This window comes from Microtus oregoni, unplaced genomic scaffold (genome assembly GCF_018167655.1).
Source record: "Microtus oregoni isolate MIOR12 unplaced genomic scaffold, Mior012 000017F_ref0000208, whole genome shotgun sequence".
Classification (NCBI taxonomy): Eukaryota; Metazoa; Chordata; class Mammalia; order Rodentia; family Cricetidae; genus Microtus; species Microtus oregoni.
This window is the reverse complement of record NW_024543076.1, coordinates 12,546,661-12,569,102: the sequence shown is the minus strand read 5'-3', so window position 1 is coordinate 12,569,102 and position 22,442 is coordinate 12,546,661. Positions and strand designations below refer to the sequence as shown.

The window sequence follows — 22,442 nt, the reverse complement described above, 5'->3', positions numbered from 1 at the left end:
GACCGGGGTTCCTACAGTCCTGCCGTTAGCTTGCTGGCGACATATATGCCCAAGGTTATTTTCTCAGTATGGTTAGAGTTGAAGGTGTGATCCCTTCTGGAAACAGGACAGTGTAAAATTAGAAAAGTTATCGGACCGCAATAGACAAAGCTAGAACAAGGCACCAAACTTGGTATTTTTGAGTTGTGGCTGTTGATTCTGCCACACAGACAAGGTCGGCATAGCTTCAGCAGTTGCAATAGAAGAGAGGAAATGGCAAACAGAGGCCTGTGGTAAGGAGCTAAACACCACCACCACCCCTCAGCATGCCCCCAGAGTTAGTGTAGAGGAGAGGTCAGTGGACAAGACAGGCATCATATGCACCTGCTTAGCATCATGGGATGGGTGGCCCGGGCCCCGTGGATATTGTGACATCATTCTTAATCCTCATCTCTAGGCTTTTCCATACATCTCATCTAAAGCAAGGACATACTCAGTTGACGTGTTTTTCATAATAGCTTTGTGTTGTGGATGTCAGACCACATTTCCGGCTTATTCCAACATCAAACCCCAGGTGTAGCTGCCACTACTTCCCCCGAATTCTAATTATTTCATTTTGAAAGATGCCACCCGCGGGCGGGTACACAGGGAACCTAACTTTGAAGTGAGGAGTTTTCTAAACCCTGCTGGCTTTAAATCCCAGGGAATTCCTTTCTGTAGAGAAGTTCCTAGGGTGTTTTTACACGAGGAAATGAAAAACTAAAGCTGCCGTGTATGGCCTTCAGCTGACTGCCCTGGGGGATTGGGGTTGGGATGAAAGATGTAACTGTGAAATTTTCATCTCACATAGCTGCGTGATACTCATCTCTCCCACTCCTGTGACCGCATCCGCTACCCCGAAACCCCAGATTTGAAACATCTTTCTTACATGTGTTATTTGGAGATGCGTATTTTAGTAAATTTTCTATCTTTCAAACCTCTTTTGTTTAAAGTATGTGTTCAGAAGCTGTTCTACCTTACTGCACGTTTTAGGCTAATTTTTTGACAGTGACTAAATTGATGGCACCCATCTAAAGCACACAAAATGAGGGAGAGGAAAGGAAGCGTCTTGGAGCCTCTCTTCTACAGGCCTTGTTCCCAGAGGCAGCCACGCCACTGTTCATGCTGCTGGGCATCCCTCCAGCACTTAAGTAGCCGCGTGTGTAAATGGATACGTTTTTAGGCAAATGGTATAGAAGGTGTTCCATACCCAGCATCTTAATATCCAGCCCGATAGCTTAGAGAGCATTCCAAATCAGTAAGCTGGGTTTTTGCTTGTTTTTTTGTTTGTTTGTTTTTGTTTATGGTGTGTATACATTGGGGGATGCATACAGTGTGTGTGTGTGTGTGTGTGTGTGTGTGTGTGTGCAGTATGTACTAGAATGTGTGGTTAAGTGTGTATGGTGTGGTGCAGGGGATAGGTGTGTGTGTGCAGTTTGTACTTGAGTGTGTGCTTAAGTGTGCATGGTGCAATAGAGGGGTATGCATCTGGGGCAGCATGTGCACATGCAGACACCAGAGAAATACATCAGGGCTCCTTCTCTATCACTTATTTGACTCAGGGCATCTCATTGGATCTGAAGCTCACCGTTTGGCTAGGCTGCCTGACCAGGGAGCTTCTGGGATCTACTGTCTCCGCTTCCAATGCTCTTCACAGACACCTGTGGCCATGAGCAGCTCTACTCCAGGTTCTCAGATATGTGCAGCAAGTGCTCTTAACCACCGAGCACCTCTACAGTCTATATGTTGGTTTTAATTACTGCAGAACACACCACCCCAGTTCAATTAATTATAAATGTATAAAAATTTGGGCCTTTCCAATCCTGTGGGATTTCAAGCAGTACTGTAATAAATAAGTTATTACTGGAAGATGAAAATATCTATAGATAAGTGAATCTGCTAGGGAGAAGTTTTCCTCAATGAAGTTAGACAGATATATCAGCCGCACCCTGTGGAAGTCCATGCTCAGGAGGTGTTGGCCAACACAAATCATACTTCATGTATTTTAGTGGCTTTTTTAATTTCATTTATTTTCTTTTAGAGTGAGCATGAACATGAAGTTGGGTGATTGGGGTGGGAGGGTCTGGGAAGAGTTGGGGAATGGGAAAGAATATATAAAAAATATACAGCATGAAATTTATCAATGAATACATTTTTAACTGATGGGTAAAAGGATGTTTTGATAATTTAAATTTTTAATAAACACTGCAGCTGAAAGCATAGAAGCCAATGCATGAGCGACATGCCTATTGCTCATCCTGAGCCATCAAGACATTTCTGCTGATGTGATGGGTAGGAGCAAGCCTTGTCATTTTATTGGGACTTTTCTTGCTTAAATGAGCCTCGTCTGTGTTGGACTTCCTTTTCTGTCCACTGCCATCCTCCCCTAGTGTTTAATGGATTTGGGGTCTTTCTCTTACTAATGTATTACTCTTTACACATTAGGAAAGCCAAATTTATAGATAGGCTTTTAAAACATCTATAAATCAGTTTCTGCTGGTTCTGGCCATACATTAATTTTTTTTTAAAATATGATTTTAGAACTATTCTAAAGGCTTTTAAAGTTCTGATTAAAATAAGCTTAAATATCTTAGACCTGATCTGCATCTCAGACAAAAAGAGTAAAATTGTATCTCAGCTCTGACTGAAATCTTCCTGGCTGTACATCAGATCGCCACATATTTAGCCGTTTAAAACAACACCTGCGTGACTCCGATTTTCTCTGGAGTCTGAATGTGGCTCAGCTGGGTCCTCTGACAAGGTCTGCAACAGGCCTGAGAGTAAGCTTTCCGCTGTACCTGGCGTGTGGACAAAACAGGGTGAAGGCCCACGCTCAAGCAGGTGTTGGGAGAAATCCCTCTGGGAAGCTATAGGGCTCACGGCAGTTGTCTTCAAAGCCAGCAATGAAAAGAAAGAATCTAAAGCCAGCCTGTTTAGGAGCTTTTAAAGAAACATTTCTACTGAATGGGATCAGTAGATCACGTGATCATGGGGGGGGGGGAGATCCAGCCTGTTACTCCCATCATTTCTGTCTTTAGAAGCAAATCGTGACCCAGCGAGGAGGAGCGACCAAAAGAGTATGAACAGCAGGAGACGGGGTCAGCAGGACAAACCTTATGATCTGCTGCTAGAAAGAACAGAGAGGACCCATCTGGGAAGGATTCCCACGGAAACCTCAGTTCAGTGGTGAACAAGATGATTTAACATGAGGCACGTCACAGTTCCAGACCTTCTTAGGTCCGTCAGATTCCACTACAGTCCCAGACCGACTTCAAGATCTGCAGTCAGGCAGGTCCATGAGATTCCACAACAGTCCCAGACCCCTTTCTGTCTAGTCTAACTATAGAGAACACCTCATCTGTTACTTCCGAACTACAGCTTTTACCCACTTCTGACTCGGAAGTCTTTGATAGGAGCCACTGGCTGTTGGAAACGGCTGTGGGCAGCGCGCCGTTTTGGCCTTCCTTTAGAAGTTTCTCTGACTGGCTGTTGTTTCCTGCGCACCTCAGCACTGTTCACCTGCGCAGCCTGGAGCGTCTCCATTGAGGGAAGGTGGGAGAAGAGCGTACAGACTTCATGCCCTTAGCTATGGCAGCTTTTCTTTACTTGCTTAATCTGCTTAAAATTCTATTTAAGACTTGCTGATTCAAATTTTTAACCGGACAGTGGTGGTGCATAACTTGAATCCCAGCGCTCGGGAGGCAGTGGCAGGGGGATCTCTCTGAGTGCCAGGACAGCCTGGACTACAGAGTGAGTTCCAGGACAGTTAAGGCTGTTAAGAAACCTTGTCTTAAAAACAAAACAAAACAAAAAATAAAAGGAAAATAAAAGAGTTTCTTCATGTTGAAAACAGAAATTAGGAGGGAAGGTGATTTTATAATGCTCCCCTTCTATTTCAAAGACCAGTTTCAAGCAGGGTTTCCTCATTAGAGTCCCCCCACCCCCACCCTCAGGTCATGCCTTGTCCCCTAGTGTGTAATTTTGTTCCCACAGACATTGTAGGGTCTGGAGATGCCGAGAGGACAAGAGCTTCTTGATTACCACCACCTGTCAGATAGTGTGTTTACTGCAGAAGCATGAGAACCCGAATCAAGATCCGCCACAACAGGGGTGTCCATCAGTAACCCCAACACTGGGGAGGTAGAGACAGGCAGGTCCCTGGGGTCTGCTGGCCAGTTAGACTTGGCTGATTGGAAACTGTGAGGACAGTGAGAGGCGTGGCCTCAGAAAACAAGACGGAGACTAATTAAAGATCGTCTCTACCTGCGTGGATATGCACACACATGTTCACACACACATTCAACATCCTCATATACATACACACCAACATCTCATATGCACACACACACAGATGCACACATGTAAATCTCCATCCACACATATATGCATACATCCACGCGTGCACACCCCTACTCCCCACACATATTCACACATACTCACATGCACACACACATACACATGAACACACAACTACATCTACACACGTACACACATGCATGTCTATGTACACACACCTACATCAAATGCACGCAAAGAAATTTATTTTTTGAAGTGTTTGCTACCTCATCATCACTAAGAAAAGTCAGTCTAACTTCTTACTAGTGACATTTAGATTTGAGTGCGTATTATCACATCTGGACCTTACAATGTCTGTGGGAACAAAATGGCACACTGGGAGACATGCATGAACTGAGGGTCGGGGGCGGGGGGAAATCCCCTGCTTGAACTTGTCATTAAAATAGAAAGGGAACGTTATAAAATCACCTTCCCTCCTAATTTCTGTTTTCAACATGAAGAAAGTTCATTAGATTTTTTCTATTAGAAAAAAGTTCAACTTTTTGTTACCAGGTAAGGATCAGCTGTCATCGTGAGAATCAACAGTAGAGTGCAGTCTCTCAGGGAAATCTAGCAGCGGAATTCAACAAATGGTGAGCAGATATATTCTTTTTGAAATAAAAATGCAACTCTTTAATATGCTGGAAGAATAAAACAATAGTAACACGAGGAAGATCCTAATTATTTAGAGTTCATAATTTTATTACTGGAAAGAAATTCTCAGTAACGGGCTTGAATTTTAATTAAAAACACTGACACTAGCACATGGAAAATGAGCCATCTCAAGCCAGCTTTGTTACCCTGTGTATTAGATCCTCATTACTGTAATGAAATCCTTGAGGCAGTTAACTTATAAAGAAAAAGGTTTATTTCGCATATGGCTCTTTAATTTTAATCCAAGATCAAGTAACCTCATTGCTTTGAACCTCTGGAGAAGGTGGTAATCAAAGCAGGAGTTTGTGGTGGAGTAAACCACCCATCTTATGAACAAGGGAGTAATGACGACAAGACAGGATATGCTGTGATCCCACAAACTACTTCAGGCCCTCTCATAGGACCATACCTCCTTATGATCCACCCCACTCTCCAGGGGAATAAACATGGGGACAAGGCTTTTCACACATAAGTCTATGGGGGACATTGTCCATTTTCACACCCAGGAACAAAGTTTCACAAAACATCTATTATGTTTGAATGAAAAAGTCATTTTTCAGTTGTAATTCCATTTGGTTAAGAAATACATACCTGTACCAGGTCCTCTGCATATATATTATATCTATTAGCTTAGCCTTTTTATGGGACTCCTGGGTGTGAGAACGAGTGGGTCTCTGACTTTTGTGCCTGCTTTTGGGACTCTCTTCCTTCTGATGGGTTACCATGTCCAAATACAATATGATGCTTTTTGCTTTATCTTGTCACATTTTATTTTGTCATGTTTGGTCGTCTCTTAGAAGCCTGTTTATTTCTAATAAGAGACAGAAAGGGAATGGAACCGGAGAGGAGGGAAGATGGGGAGAAAGTGGGAAGAGTAGAGGGAGGGGAAACTATAATCAGGATGTATTGTATACGATAAGAACCAATTTTCAGTAAAAGGGGGAAACGTAAAAGGACAACAAAGAACACACACTGTAAAGTTCTTTTGGCATATACTGTAATAATCTCTAAACCATTACTGAAGTCAAACACAAACAGCCCAATCATTTTCCTTCTGTGTGACTTGCCACAGAGCAAACATGTAGGGTGAATCAGAACAGAAATTTATGCCACAAATTCAGACATAAACAAGAAAGCATTTTTATAAAACTTGCCTTCTATCTCAAAGACCAATTTCAAGCAGGGTTTCCTCATTAGAGCCTTCCCCCTCATCAGCTCGCCTTCCCCCTCGTCAGCTCTCGTGAACCCCTTCCCCTAGTGTGTCATTTTCTTCCCACAGACGTTTTAGGGGCTAGACGTTCTGAGAGGACAATGGCTCTTGATTATCACCACCTGACATAGCTAGATCGCCAGAGGTGTCATATCCTGTCAGGACTCCACACAGTCTGAACAAGCCCAGCTTGTATTTCAAGATATATTACAAAGGTGAATATAGAGAATAAATACATGAAAGCATTACAGATTGTCTGAAGTTTTGACCTAGAATTTTCCACTACAAAAGTACAAAAGCAATTGTCAGACATAGAAACTGTACTCGAGGGCGGGCAATCTGGGTAGGTACTTAAGAGTCTTTGCTTCACAAGCCTCGGATTCAAGCACTGCAATCCTCCACCAACTCCTGAAAGTTGTCTTCTGACCTTAAATGTGCAAAATTTATTACAATGATAAACAAGTGTCTCACAGAAAAGGAACTGTATGTCAAATTGTGAATGCTAACCTTCCAAACACCGTTGGGGTCTAACAATGGGATCAGCAACACCGTTGGGGTCTAACAATGCCAGGCAGCAAGCTACCAGCTGCAGCTCCCCATCAGTCATAGGATGACAAGCATAAACAACCAAGACACTTCAGTGCATGGACCGTAACCCCACCATCAGTAAGGAGCATCTGTGATAAACAGTACAGAAGGAACATTTTTTTAAAAAATTGAAAAGCAAATATGAAGCTTATTCTCCAGGAATATCAATAATATTTATAAAATTCTCACCAGAGTCATAAGGAAAACAGAATAACTCCGAAATTACTTATGTCATTTGAGGAATGTGATATGACTATGCATACTACAAGTATCTTTTAAAATACTAAGAAAATATTATGAATACATTTATTCATAATAAATCAATAGCTTACCAATTACCTCTCAAAGCATACCCAAGGAAAAATGCACATTTAAATAGTTTCTCTCTATTTAAAAAAATTGAGTTTGTAGTTAATAATAAAATAGTGTCCAAAGAAAAATTTCAGGATAAGATAAAATTATTGATAAATTTTGCCAAGTTTTTAAGGGAGAATCACAGAAAATAAAAGCAGAAAGATATATTCTGAGTAATTTTGTGAGATTAGCATTGTTCTAAAGCTATCAGGAAGACACCACAAAAGAACTACTGACAAGTATCCCTTATAATCATGCACTGAAAAAAAAACCTTAAGTTTAACAACCCATCTCAACAATATATAAAGAGAATAATGTCATTGCCCACCACGGTGTATCTCAGGAATGCAAGGTTTGTTTATCATTTTAAAAAAAGACAAAACACTGAAGATATGGTTCATTTATAGACCATTTACCCTATCTTGTGCAAGGAGAACCTGGATCTGATCTCTAGAAACAGACACACACACATCAAAACAAGTGTTTTGAAAGGAAAAATGAAGATATAGATATGGTAGAATAAAAGAGTAGATTATTGAATCTACTCTGAAAAGAAAGAAAGAAGGATATAGATATAAGATAAAAATGTAGATTATTAAATCTACTTTCAAAAATCACCTACTAGTTTTAAATGTTTTACATTGGACTTTTGTATATTGTATACAAATTTTGTATATTGATACAATTTTGAGATTAATTTTGTTAAAATATACATTTCTAATCTTGTTCAAGGTATTATATCTATATGACTCATTTAACAATGTAAAGCAAATTTCCAGTCTTTGAAAGTTATTATTACCACTGTTTAGGATAATAAGAAAATGCAAGTTAGTAATTAGTCACTTATTATAATCGAATTTGTAGTCACATTAGCTATTTTTTCAAGATCCAACAAAGATATATTTTAGATAGGCAGGTCATCTTCAAACACATCAGAGATCTACAGAATATTTAAGATATTTTATTTTTATTTATTTATTTTTTTATGGTGAAAAAGTGTATATTTAGAATTAGCCAGCTGGGCTCAGTTTAGATGATTCCAATCTTGTTGGCAACATCCAGAGCATCATAATCAGGAGCCAACCGAACATACGCCTTCTTCTCTCCGTCAGGCCTTATGAGGGTGTTGACTTTGGCCACATCGATGTCATAGAGTTTCTTCACAGCCTGTTTGATCTGGTGCTTGTTGGCCTTGACGTCCACAATGAACACAAGTGTGTTGTTGTCTTCTATCTTCTTCATGGCTGACTCGGTGGTCAGGGGGAATTTGATGATGGCATAGTGGTCAAGCTTGTTCCTCCTGGGCACTCTCTTCCAGGGGTATTTAGGCTGCCTTCGTAGTCGCAGGGTCTTGGGACGCCGAAAGGTGGGCAATGTGCGGATCTTCTTCTTTTTGTGGCTGTGGACACCTTTCAGCACTGCCTTCTTGGCTTTCAAGGCCTTCGCTTTAGCTTCGGCTTTGGGAGGGGCAGGAGCTTCTTTCTTCGCTTTCTGCGCCATCTTGACGAAAAGGGTGGCCTCAAGATGTTTTAATAACATAGTCTCTTTTTTATAAAATGAGGCATGTCTGCTCCTGGCAGCACCAATCTACTTCAGAGAAGATAATGGGCATCAAAGAAACTCTGCATGGAGTTTACTTTCTTTGTGGCAAAAGTAAGTCACTGGGCAAGAAAATGTCCTTGCCTCAACTGCTGACATTATGCTGTCCTAATTGGACGAGTAGGACACATAAGAAAGCAACTGCCATATATGTCAAGACAAGGAAGGACAGCCCTTCAGAATGTCCTGCTTCACAGAAAAGTCTGTCAGATCTGCTAGGCCTGTAGGCTGAAGATAGATGCCCCAACATTGCAGAGGAACTGTGGGTGACTGTCGAGGCAGTCAGCTGTTTCTGTCCTTTCTCACACTTTCTGGAAATCACATGCTAGCATTTCCTGCTTACTCGGTTAATATTATTCCCTTCTTAGGTCTCTGAGGGAGTTGAAGACTAGATAGCAAAAGTTATACTTTTCCTTCCTTATCAGATGCAGAAAGCAAGTTATGATAGAAAGTAAATTAAGAAAAAGACTTTGTACTTACCAAGATAGAATAAATATGGAGTATTTTCTCTAAATTTGTCAAATGCAAATGGACTAGATATTGTTGATGTGTTTATTGCCTGTATATATTGTATAGTCATTGTACTTATTGTATATAGTTTTTCTTATATTTGCTAAAGCCTTCCTTTTTATTCTAGACAAAAAAGGGAAATGTAATGATATTTCATTTGTATTTTACTAAATAAAGCTTTCCTGAAGATCAGAGAATGAAAGAGTCTCACTGGTCAGCCTTACAGAGCAGGCAGTGGTGACACACACCTTTAATCCCAGTAGCCACAGAAACTTGGTGGTTGTGGTGCATGACTTTAATCTCAGCAGTAGAGAGGAATATAAGATAGGAGGAGACAGCTCTCAGACTCAGTCTCATTCTGAGGATTCCTGGAGGCTGGATCGCCATTTTCAGGCTGAAAGTGGAGGTAAAAGCCAGTGGTTGGCAGCTTTGATTTTCTTGTCTTCAGGTTGAACCCCAAAATCTGTCTCTGGGCTTTTATTAAACATTGTACATTTAATTAATATAAGCCTCTGTGTGCTTATTTGGGACTGAACGGCTGCTGGGCCAAGCAGGACAGAAACTTCTCTCTAAAAATGACCTTCAATGTTTGGCAACTACATATACACAAAACCTGAATGTGCTTGGAAGGAATTCGAGACACAAAAGAACAGAGCCAAGCATAGCTTCTTGGTAGCAGCATTTTCCTGTGTGGGCTCTGTTTGCTAGAGGCAAGCAGAGGCACAGCTCCTTTAAGAGATGCAAAACCTTCGCAGCTCTTTTATGAGGCTCTGCCACAAAATACTTAAATGGTGTTTAGGAGCTGCTGACATCAGGCTTCTTGGGGGTGGCATACACCTAGAAACTCCAGAGAGTTGTGGCAATAAATCTGGTTCCTGCAAGTAACTCCACCATGGAGTTAAACTCTCAAAAACTAAGGAATTTGGTGGAGCCAGCCATCAAAGCCACAGCTTTAATTATAACTATGCTGCTTAGTATATTAAAGATTCATGTGCTCAAGAAATGATATACAATAATGACAGATTCAGACAAAAAATAAGCAAAAAAAAAAACCCAAACCTCTAAGCAGTTTATGGTATGCTTAAAAACATATGTAGGCTTTGGAGGGAAAAGAAAAAGGATATAGAAAGTCCTTTAAAAAAACAAATAGAGTAGTTGGGTGTGGTGGTGCACAGCTTTAATCCCAGCACTTGGGAGGCAGAGGAAGGCAGATCTCTGTAAGTTCAAGGCCAGCCTGAGTGAGTTCCAGGACAGCCAAAGATATACACAGAAGGCCTGTCTCAAAAAAAAAAAAAAAAAACAAAAATTAAAAAAGAAAAATAAGAGAAATAGAGCTTTTAAAAAAAAAACATGTAAAGATAGAAAATACACAGGGAATCTGGATACTGTATGTTATTGTGTTGTCTTTTAATTGTTTGACTGCTGAGGAAGGAACAACAGCTCCTAAAATACATTTGATTAAAAATGTTGCTGGATTAATCGAACCTATATATTTTGAAAATGCCTTGACTTCAAAATTTAAGTCAAAAGATACATTACTTTGGAGAAGAAGTATTACTTTTGTTTCCACTGGAAATGAAAGGCTGTGAATTTATTCTGGGTTAAAAAAAAAATAAGAAAAAATCAAGGAAGACTCCCCTGAAAAATCTCCAAAGGGAGCAATGGCCCAGATGATCCAGCGTTTTAGAGCACCTCTGTTGCAATTTTCTCTGATGTCTACATCCAGAACAGCTTCATCACTGCTTGCTGAGATGATCCAGCCTCACAGAATACTCCAATCAGGATTCCAATGAGATTACCAGTGCCCCCAATCAGCAGGAAGTAGCCTCGAAAACTATGCCCACATCCCCAAAAAATGGATTATGGATGTTTGTCTTTGTTTGGAGTGTTGGTTACAAGTCATTATAAATAATGGTCAAGAAAAAAAAGCTAAGCAAAGGAGATTAGATCCAGGGCTCTTGTTTTAAAAAGAAAAAAGGGGGAAAGCTGTAGGATAATGCTCTTATACACTAAAGATTTATCACTTGTTATTGGTTTAATAAAATGTTGATTGGCCAGTAGTCAGGCAAGAAGCATAGGTGGGGTGACCAGACTAGAAGAATTCTGGGAAGAGGAAAGGCAGAGACACATTCAAAAGCCAGACATAGAAGAAGGAAGATGAGAATGCTTCACTGAGAAAAGGTACCAAGCCATGTGGCTAACATAGATAAAAATTATGGGTTAATTTAAGTTGTAAGAGCTAGTTAGCATCCACACCGTTTCCTTGAGCCCATTGAGCACAACCCCTCTTAATAAACTCCTCCGTGGGTTTAAAAAAAGAGCTAGTTAGTAATAAGCCTGAGTAATAGGCCAAACAGTTTATAATTAATATAAGCCTCTGTGTGTTTATTTGGGACTTAACAACTTCAGGACCAGGTGGGACAGAAACTTACGTCTACAGATATGGTTCATTTATAGGCCATTTGCCCTATCTTGTACAAGACCCTGGATCTGATTCCTAGCAACACACACACACATGAATATAACTCACTATTCCCATAATAGCAATTCTTAGTTGTCAACTTGACTATAGCTGAATGGAATCAGTTAACACCAACCAGATGGGTGCTCTGGAGATGAATTTTCTTGTTTGGATCATTTCAGATAGTATGATCCTTGCTAAATCTGGTCCATCTCCTAGTGGCACCCACGTGAAAGGACATGGACATAGGAAGATCATGCTTCTTGCCTGATTGCCCTTAGTCTCACTGGCAAATCCATCTCTCCTGTTGCTGAAGCATTCCTTTACTGATATTAGATTCTACTTCCTCAGGATTCCAACACAGGCTAAAGACCAACAGCTCTCCAGAAATTGTCTGAGACTCCAGAACCAGACTGGGACTGCTGAGATGTTTGAGCTGTGGACTGAACAATACTGTATTCTTGGTCTTTTCCTCAAGAGACAGTCATTGTTGGGCTAGCCGTACCACAGGTGGTAAACCATTCTAATAACGTCTATGTATATGCATGCATCAGTTCTGTTCCTTCAAAAACCCCTGGCTAACACAATGTTAAAAATTGAAATGAAATGAAAAATGACAAAAAAAAGAAATGAAAAATGACAAAATTTTATCATTTGCCAAAAGGTAGATAGAACTGGAAAGCATTCTTCTTAGTGAAATAAGGCAAGCACAGAGAGAGAAGTATTGCACAATCTCCCTTATGGTGGAACCTAAGAATTATCCTTATGGAAGTTAAGTGGTGGTCACCTGAGAATGAGGAAGCAGAAGGAAAAGAAGATGGGAAATGTTAGTCATGGGATCCCAGGTCACAGTTAGAGAAATAATTTCTGGTATTCTGCTGCAAAGCAAAAGACTATGGGTAGTGTCAATGTGTGTGTCTCAAGAGAAGAACAAAGGCGTTTCAATTTTTTCCTAAAAAGACATGATAAATACTTTAAAAGATGACATGACATATTTATCCTGATTAGAAGATTACACAATGCATACGATACCCCATTATACATTTATATAATTTTATGTTTTGAAATTATGTAATTGAAACTTATCCAGTAACAGCAAGGGGCTTTAGATGTTTTAAGGAATGTAGCAATATGATTAGATACTGTACATCTTCTTTAATGATCCTTTAAAGATTTATTTATTTTCATTTTTATGTATGAGTTTTTACCTGCATGTAAGAATATGTACTCCATATGTACCTAGTACCTGCCGTGGCCAGAAGAGAAGGTCAACTTCCTAGATCTGGAGTTACAGATGGCTAGGAGGTGCCATCTGAGTGCTGGGACCCAAACCCATGTCCTCTGAGAGAACACAATGTGCCTTTAACAACTGGATCATCAGCTGGGCGGTGGTGATGCACGCCTTTAATCCCAGCACTCGGGAGGCAGAGGCAGGCGGATCTCTGTGAGTCTGAGGCCAGCCTGGTCTACAAGAGCTAGTTCCAGGACAGGAACCAAAAAGCTACGGAGAAACCCTGTCTCGAAAAAAAAAAAAAAAAAAACAACTGGATCATCTCACCAGCTCTGGATATTACTTTTTAGCCAAACATCCTACTAATCCTAATTTTTGGCATAGACATTTGATATTTGTTAATTAATGCCCATTGTTTGGATATGAACTCTTTCTGGGTTCTCTAAATATAGACAATGATATCTTTCATTGGCTCCAATCCATTTAATTTTTGTGATAAATTTTGACTGGCTTTGATTAGTATTTTAATTTAAAATTTTATGGTTCTGATTGGCACTTTTTTAAATGTTTGAACTATGACTTATCAATTCAAATAATTATATTTATACCACTCATTTATATATATTAATATATAAAATATATACTATATCCAATTAACACTAAATTGTATATATCCTTACTCCATTGGAGAAAGAAAGCATCCATGTTAGAGGTTAACTATTTTAAATTCAGAGTCAATTCACCAAAGCTAATCCCCCACTGATGAAAAGGCCTCGGGAAATTCAGCAGAAACATAACTGTCAGTAGTACAGGTGCAGTAGCAGTTTCACAGATGCTTACCACAAGGACAAAAACAATTAAAAGCAAATGAAAATAAAATTCACCAGGAGAAAATCAATAAAACCATCTCTTAAAATGTAGAAAAATATGAGAAAAAAAAACCCTAATGCTTATTCCTAATCAGTAACAACAATTCTTCAGTCTCATCTTAGCCTGATGAAGGGTTAATTAGCATCTTATGTAATAATAAAAGACAAGGATTTCCTTTAAGACCAGCATCAAGGCATTATACATCAAAAGGAAGAACTGATACATAGGGGTTCATTAAAATTAATATCTTCTGCTCTTCTAAAGATGATTTTCAAGAAAGAAAAACACAGTTGAGATAAACAGTGCTAATCACATAGGCAATAAGGGATATGCTTAATGAGCTCTCAATAGTCAATTAAGGAAATTTGTCAGAAAAACATACCTAACCAGACATTTCATCACCAAAAGATGTACAAATGGCAAGGATGTGCAAGGCCACTCATCACCACTGGTCACCAGGGAAATACAAATAAAAGTCATAAAGAGACGCCACTCCAACCTCTCTGCTATCCAGTCTGCAATTCAAACTGATCGCCCTAAGCACAGCAAGGATGTGGAACAGTTAGTGTTCCCATAAACTTTTTCTAAAAATCTAATCTCAGAATGAATCTAGGTCATATAGTTAGAACTTAAAATGTTCCCTGAAGGATCGATCATCTGTTTGACCACTTGGTTCCTAGCTCTTTAGAAAGGTTTTTGTTGTTGTTGTTGTGTGTGTGCATGTGCATGTGTTCATGTGGGTCCATGTGTGTGCATGTGTGCGTGTGTATGTGTGTGCGTGTGGGCCCATGTGTGTGCATGTGTGTATGTACATGTGTGTGCATATGCATCTTTATGCATATGTGTAGGTGTGCATGTGAGTGTGGGAGGTACATGTGTGTGCATATGCATGTGTGTGTGCATGTATGTGCATGCATATGTGTGTGTACATGTGTGTGAGTGTCTGTGCATATGTGTATGTATGCATATGTGTGGGGGTGGAGGTACGTGTGTGCATGTGTGTGTGCACTGCATGTATGTTCATATGCATGTGTACATGTGTGTTCATGTGTGAATGTGTGTGAATGGGCATGTGGACACCAGAGACTAATGTCAGATTTCTTCTTCTGTCTCCCTCCACTTTGTTTTTGTGACAAGGTTTCTCACTGAATCTGAAGCTCAGCAGTTTGGCAAGGCTAGCTAGTGAATCCAGGAATGGCATGTCTCTGCCTCCCCAGCTGTAGGATTATAAGTACATGCCACCACCCCTGGCTTCCTAAAGAGGTGATAGCAATCCAAGCTCAGGTCCTCACACATTTGCAGTAAGCACTTTAGTAAGGGAGACACCTCCCTAGCCCGTGACATAGTCTTAGTGGGCTATGAAACGGTGTGGACTGCTTAGAAAACAGTTTGGCATTTGTTTTGAAGCAGCAACTGTGCACTTACTCCAGGATTCTGTGTTTTCCCAACAAAAATTAAAGATTTGCCCTCAGATATTCACCTCTGTCTCATGATAAAATACCCCAACAAAGCAACTTAAGGGAGGGAAAGGTTTGTTCCAGAGAATGCAGTCCACCATGGTGGGGAAGATGTGGCAGGAAAGGACTGGTGTCAGGAGCAGGTGCTGTCTGATCACATTGCACCCACACTCAGGACGCAGGGCAACAGCAGAAAGTAGTGACCGACTATGGTACCTCAAGGCCCATCCATGATAACTCTCTTCCTCCTGCAAAGCCCCACAGAAAGGTTCCACTACCTTTCCAAATAGCAGAACCAGCTGTCAATGAGGTGGTCATACAGATGAGACCACAAGGGACATTTCAAGGTCAGACCACGGACACTGTGTAATGTCATTGTCATCCTATGAAATACTACTCAGCAATTAAAGTATGAGCTACTGACACGACAACCTGCATGGACCTCAAACTAACCATGCTGAGTTTAAAAAGTCAAAGATTAAATATCATTTGATCGTATTTACATAAAATCTATAATCATGTAAGCTATTGCTAGCGAAAGAAGAAGCCTTGAGAGCTACCTAGAAAAGCAAAGCAGGCTGAAGGGCTGCAGGAAGGATTACAAAAGGCCTGGGGCAGCTTTGGAGAAGGTTTATTGTCTTAATTGTGCTGGTAATCTCTTAGCATGCATTAGCATCAATCTATAACTACCCTAGCTCGGTAGCTTGTTTTCTGTTGCTGTGGCAAACACCATGACAAAAAGAATCTTGGAGAGAAAAAGGGTTATTTCAACATAGAGTTTCCAGTCCATTGTGCAGAAGGGAAGTTCACAACAAAACTCCAGGCATCAACCTGGAAGCAGGAACCTAGAGGCAGAACCCCCTGCCTGAAGCAAAGCCATGGAGGAATGCTGCTTACTGGCTTTGTTCCTAAGGCTTGCTTTTTGCTTTCACATAGAATTTAGGGACATCTGCCCAGGGGTGGCATCATCCACAGTGATCTGGGCCCTCCTGCATCAATAATTAATCAAGAAAATCCCCCAATAGACTTGCCCACATGCCAATCTGCTGGAGTTATGCTCTATCAAGACCAGGTTGGCCTTGAACTCATAGAGATCTGCCTGCCTCTGCTCCCGAGTGTTGGGATTAAGGATGTGTGCCATCACTGCCCAACCCTGGGGGAGATACTCTCAGTTGAGTTTTCCTCTTTCCAGATGACCCCTGTGTCAAACTAGGAGAAAAACAAAACAGCACAATAATATTATTAGTTTATGGATAATTTATACATAATAAATAAAAAAGCATCAAAAAGGCTGTTATAAATGCCTTGACTCTGGCAATGTTCTCCCTTTCCTTTTCTCTATCAATTCTTCAAAGTCTTAGGCAATGGGCAACACCAAACAAATGAGGCAAAGGCCAAGTCTGAGAGGGGAGTCACAGGGAGGCAAAGCCAAGTCATATTCCTTTTGAATAGCTTGGGACCTAACTTTCTGTTACTCTCCTTCCTCTCCAATCTTTGCTTCAGTAAGGACTCATTGCTATGAAGCTTCCGCTAGCCCCTTGCATCCTGAAAGACACTGGTAAGTCTCATAATAAGTATAACCTGACTCAGACATTAGTAACTCAATATAAATTATCCTTTGTGGAATAGACAAAGGAGTCAAGTTTCCTGGTCAAATCTCAATTCCATTGCTTAGTAGCTGCATGACCTTGGATGCCTCAGATGCTCCGAACCTCATTTGTTTGGTCTGTAACACAATCATTACTTTAGCTGCTTTACAAATTAGCTACAAGGATTAAATAAGTTAATGTCTATAAGTTCAGGCATTATTTGACACACAGCACATGGCACATGCTTCTGTGAAATAACTTCAATTCTGCTGCCTAAGGACTAGTTTTGCAAAATTAAAGAACCTATTTATTAACAACCCATCAGGGAGCAGTTAAAAACACCTTTCTGGTTCATCTCGTCACCCCGTCTCAGTACCCATCACCTTCTCTCTCTGTATCCACGTTCTGGAGTATTCCATAACCCATTATAGACACATGGATGTGTAGCATCACCCTCCCTAAAAGGGCCCACCAGGGATGCCCTCTCAATTCTGTGATCTTCACAACCAGCTGGGACTCCAAGCTGGTGCTACCTGCCTCCTCAAGACACAAGAAGACTAGAGCAGACCGCAGGGGAGCAAGAACCTGTACCAGGGCAGCTCCATAGCCCACAGGTGAAGTTTTAACCTCTTGATCAATGGAGACTTTAAATGTTGTAATAGGAGCGGTGGGGCTGCATCCCCAGCACCCTGGCCGCCTGCTAGCTTATGCCCCGAAATAATTACACGGACACTGCATTTTTTAAACACTGCTTGGCCCATTATATCTAGCCACTTCTCGGCTAACTCTCACACCTGGACTAGCCCATTTCTAATAATGTGTGTAGCACTCCAAGGTGCGCTTACCGGGAAGATTCTAGCCTACGTCCATCCTGGGTCGGAGCTCATTGCATCTGCCCGGGAGAGGGGAGCATGGCTTCTGCTCCAGAGAGCAAAGCTGTCGAGTCTGAGCTCACTTCCTCTTCCTCCCAGCATTCTGTTCTGCCTACTCCACCCACCTAAGGGATGGTCTATCAAAAATGGGCCAAGGCAGTTTGTTTATTACCAATGACCTTCCTCCATCATTTAAAAGGCAGAGAAATTTCAGGATGCATTGAATGGACCCAAACTATCCCCAGGCCTTATTTATTCTTAAAGGGCTTAAACTCCCCCTTGAGAAAGAAACTGCTTGGAAGGACTAGATTAATTCTTCAAAAATCTACTATCCCAGCATCCTAGTTCTTCTTAGTAGCTGTGACAAAACATCATGAACTGGCAGGAAAGGGTGTTTCAGCTGCCAACTTACAGTCTATCACGCAGGGAAGCCCAGGCAGGAAACCAAGGCAGGGACCTGGAGGCAGGAAGGGAAGAAGCCATGGAGTAACACTGCTCACTGGCTTGTTTTTCAGGCTCGCAATCAGCTTTCTTTTTTATACAGCCTAGGACCACTTGACAAGAGGTGGGCACCACTTACAGTGGGCAGCACCCTCCCATCAATCAAGAGAATGCCCCGTAGACTTGCCTATACATCAGTCTGATGGAGGCATTTTCCCAGAGGAGATTTTCTCTTCCCAGATGAGCCTATCTTCTGTCAAGCTGACAATACAAAATAAAACGAAACAAAACAAGCAAGCAAAAACTAAGCATCAGCATGAGGCTATGATACCTCACAGTCATTTTACTGTTACGCCCGTTATTACAAGGGTCTCGGGGCCTAAGCTTAGTGGTGCGTTGTGGCACTTGAAGACAGCAGGCTTGGTTTACGACAGTCAATTTCCACCTCGCTTTTGGAGTTTGAGCTTTCACTCAGCTTCTTCCTCTGTCCTCCATGAGCTTTGGGCAAGACACAAAAGGAGATCTGAAGAAATGTGTTGTCTGATCTCTGCCCTTACAAAGTCCAGTAACCATATTTAGGGGTACCGTCTCCTGGCATCCACCTTCTCAAAACTTCCTATTAGAAGACACAAACCATGTTTGTAACATAGAAAACCCATGGACTATGGATTCCAACATGGTAGACTTAATCCTAATCCAAACCAACCCTTGTGATGGTCAGCTGGTATTTCATCCACTTTCCCCATAAGAATAAATAATTGCTTTTTAACTAGAAAGCACACTTGGAAAGCATATTGACCTAGACTGATGACCACTATGGCCTATGTGTAAGTAGGGATAAGGAGAGGCAGAGAGCAGACGGCCTGTAAGAGAAAACAGCTGCTGGTCCCTGAAGCTGCCACATTGTTTCTCTGAGCTCTCTCAGCCTTTGTGCCCATGTGACGACATCAATATCTGTTGGCAAGCATGAGTGCGCCTCTGTTCCTATTAAACAACTTACCATGAAAACTCATAGACCTGTTGTTGATATGATAATTTACACCATGGCCAGGAACAAAACATGTATAGATGGATCCCTTCTATGACAAATGTCTTGGCTCACAGCAAAGCCCTCTTCTCTGAAGAGATGGCTCAGCACATGACCCATAAATGTAAATGAACCATCCCAGAAACCCTCAGCGCTGAGGGAATGTGGAAAAGGGAATCCTTTTAAAAGTCTTAAAACTGTGGTAGTGCTGGCGGGTGCCAGAGGCAGAAGGATGTGTTGTGTTGCAGTCATGGCAACCCTCCTTCATCTCCCCACTTAAATATTCTCAGTTGTGCGGCCACAACGCAGGGGCCATCTGTGGGAAGCACTTTTCTGTTCGCAGACTTGATGAGCCAGGCCACCTAAATGCTGGATCGCATTAGCTTCGCCATCTTTCAATAGTCATTGTGATTTCTCTTTAAGGATTGAGATCGCCCGTATCTTTTCATCTTTGCTATCAACACACATCAACAAAGCTGCTATAAAATTGGGTTTTCTTAGCACTGCGAAAGTATTTTTACCTTGCTGGGAGTGATGGCTCAGGCCTAAAATCTAGAATCTCAGCACTCAGGAGGTTGTGATAGGATTGACATGAGTGCGAGGCCCAGCTGGGCTACTTAATGAGTTCCAGGTCAGCCTTCACCACAAATTAGGCCCTGTCTCAAAAAAAAAAAAAAATACGTTAAAGATCTCCTTTTCTGAACAGACATGTATCTCTCATAGCAAAGCAATATGGCAGACAGAAAAGCTTCAATTATACTGAAGAGTTAAAACCAAACTGAATAATGAACTAAAACACATCTTTCAGCGTCGTATCATTAGAGTTGCAACCTCAGTTCATTCAGCACAGTTCCAACTTGCTATGTTAGCACAGCAAGCACAGATGGGAGCTAATGTGAAATCAACACAGTGCTCTGAAGGAGTGAAGCCTTTGGCAGACCAGGAATTCTTTAATTCGCAACCATCCTCTGCCGGCAGGAGACAGGAAATAGTCACTCTGAAATTCTGCCTCCATTAGTATTAAATCACTTGTATATTTATGAAATACATAGAATCCCCCTACCCCAGAAATGAGCACAGCAGAAGGAGGACTGTGGAAGACCAAGAATGAGATTAGCCATCCCCAGGGTCAGGTGAGGGCCAGTGCAGGGCACTGCCCAAGTCAGGACCGCAAGGCTGAAGAGGAACAAGCATGGGTGTCCTTTCTGAACAGACAGAATGTTCGGCATGGCTAGGACTATGGGGCAGTGTGGAGAAATAGTTCAACATGATGGACTAAAAGGAAAGGGGTGAGGATCACAGTGGAGACAACACAAATGCAGTGGCAGCATGGGAAAGGCAGGGAAAACCAGAGGCAGAAGGGCTCTGTGCATCCTTATAAACAAAGAGTGAGCTTAGTCGGCAAACCACTGGAAGAGTTGAACATCTTAGAATGAGGTGTTGAAAAGTCATAACTAATCTTGGGAAAAGCAACCTGAAAGGACTGGAGAGATGGCTCAGTGGGTGGTGTCTGCTAGCATGAGGATCTTCAGCACCCATGGGAAAGCTAGGAGTGGTCTGTTACCCCGGTGTCATGGGGAAGCAAAGACAAATGTATTCTTGGAGCTCACTGGCCAGCCAGTTTAGCCCAGACAGCAAGCTCCAGGCTAGAGACGCAAATGCTTACACACAGGGCAACTTTAACTAACTACACACACACACACACACACACAATTATTTTTAAATAAAATAACCTGGAAACAGTAATAGAAAGCCTAAAGAGAGAAAGAGAGCAGGGGGATAATAAAGACAGAGTGAAGAACTAACTGGGCTTTGAACTTAAAAATCTTATCTTCTGATTTTCCTATTGTTACACTGTCTCCCCCGCCCCCCCCCTGCCCCAAACACCTCCAGAGGCACTGATGGTTCTGAAGCTTTAGTGTCAGTGACTCTACAAGGCAAAAAAAAAGTGTGCAGGACAAGGATTGGAACTATTTCTGTGCATTTAAGGCCTGTAGCACACTGACAGCTCAAACTGAGCTGCCTTGGGTGGCTAATCCAGGTCCCCGGAGATTAGGTACTCCCTGGATGACCGATTCTAGGAAACCTGCAGCTCAATTTTCTGCCCTGCCCTTAAATTTCTCACTTGTTATTTTGGGGTGTTTTGGAAAATTTAATGTAGTTTATGGGGAGATGAGTTCTTATTGTAAAGCCCAAGCTACTCTTGAGTCCTAAATCCTGGCTCAGCCTCTTGCATTCTGGGATTGCAGACAAGCACCACTATGGCTGACTCCTTAAATCTCTCGGCATCACTTTTTTTGTATCAATGAATTAGCTGAGTCACTTTCCTGATATAGATGTCATAGCCCAAATAATCCTATTTAGTTTAGCAAATATTTGCATAGTACTACATGCCAGGCATGGTGTTACAAGCAGGTTACAGTACAGAGAGGCTCTAATGCTTTACCTTGCTCATTCCAGGTGTGTGGACTTGGTATATCCCATAGGACTCCACTATGCAGTCCAACTTTTTTTTTAAGATTTATTTATTTTTACTTTATGTAACTGGAGATTTCTCTCCCACCTGCCAGTTTCCAAATAACCACTCTGAGGCTTAAGATTAATTACAAACTGTTTGGCCTATTGTCTTAGGCTTATTATTAACTAGCTCTTACAAGTTAAATTGACCCATTTTTATTATTCCATATTTACCACAAGACTCATGGGTTGTCACCTCCCATCTTGCTTCTCCAGAGGCTGTTGGCATCTGCCTTCATTCTGCCTGCTTTCACCCTATGTTCACTTTGTCTTTCCTGCCTAGCTATACTCTGCCCTGTCATAGGCCATAGTAGCTTTGTTTATCAACCAATAAAAGCAACACACATTCCCAGCATACAGAAGGGCACTTCACATCATTTTATGTGTACGAAAGCTTTGTCTATACATATGTACTTGTACCATGTGTATGCCTGGTATTGAGGAGGTTGAAGAGGATGTCAGATCCCCTGAAACTGGAATATTTCAGTGTAACATGGAGGGACTGCTTGTTGGGGTTTCTGTCCCACCGGATACCCCACAGCCAGCAAGCCCCAAAGAAAATCACACAGAGGTCTACATAGGTTATAAACTAATTGGCCCACTAGCAGCTCACTCTTCTTATTAGCTCTTGTAGCTTATATTAACCCATTGTTCTTATCTATGTTAGCCATACGGCATGGTATCTTTCTCAGCCGGGTAGATTACATCC

The 22,442-nt window shown here is 41.5% G+C and overlaps 1 protein-coding gene across 1 annotated transcript; it reads right to left on the bottom strand.

Moving 5' to 3' along the window:
* Positions 1 to 8,188: 8,188 nt before the first annotated feature.
* LOC121458545 (60S ribosomal protein L23a-like) lies at positions 8,189 to 8,659 on the bottom strand. Its single transcript, XM_041667879.1, has one exon. The coding sequence runs from the start codon at positions 8,657 to 8,659 to the stop codon at positions 8,189 to 8,191; it is 471 nt and encodes a 156-aa protein (XP_041523813.1).
* Between the last annotated feature and the right edge of the window lie 13,783 nt (positions 8,660 to 22,442).

Excerpts from the sequence above, each read along its gene's own strand:
- LOC121458545 (XM_041667879.1), bottom strand. The coding sequence starts at position 8,659 with ATGGCGCAGAAAGCGAAGAAAGAAGCTCCTGCCCCTCCCAAAGCCGAA.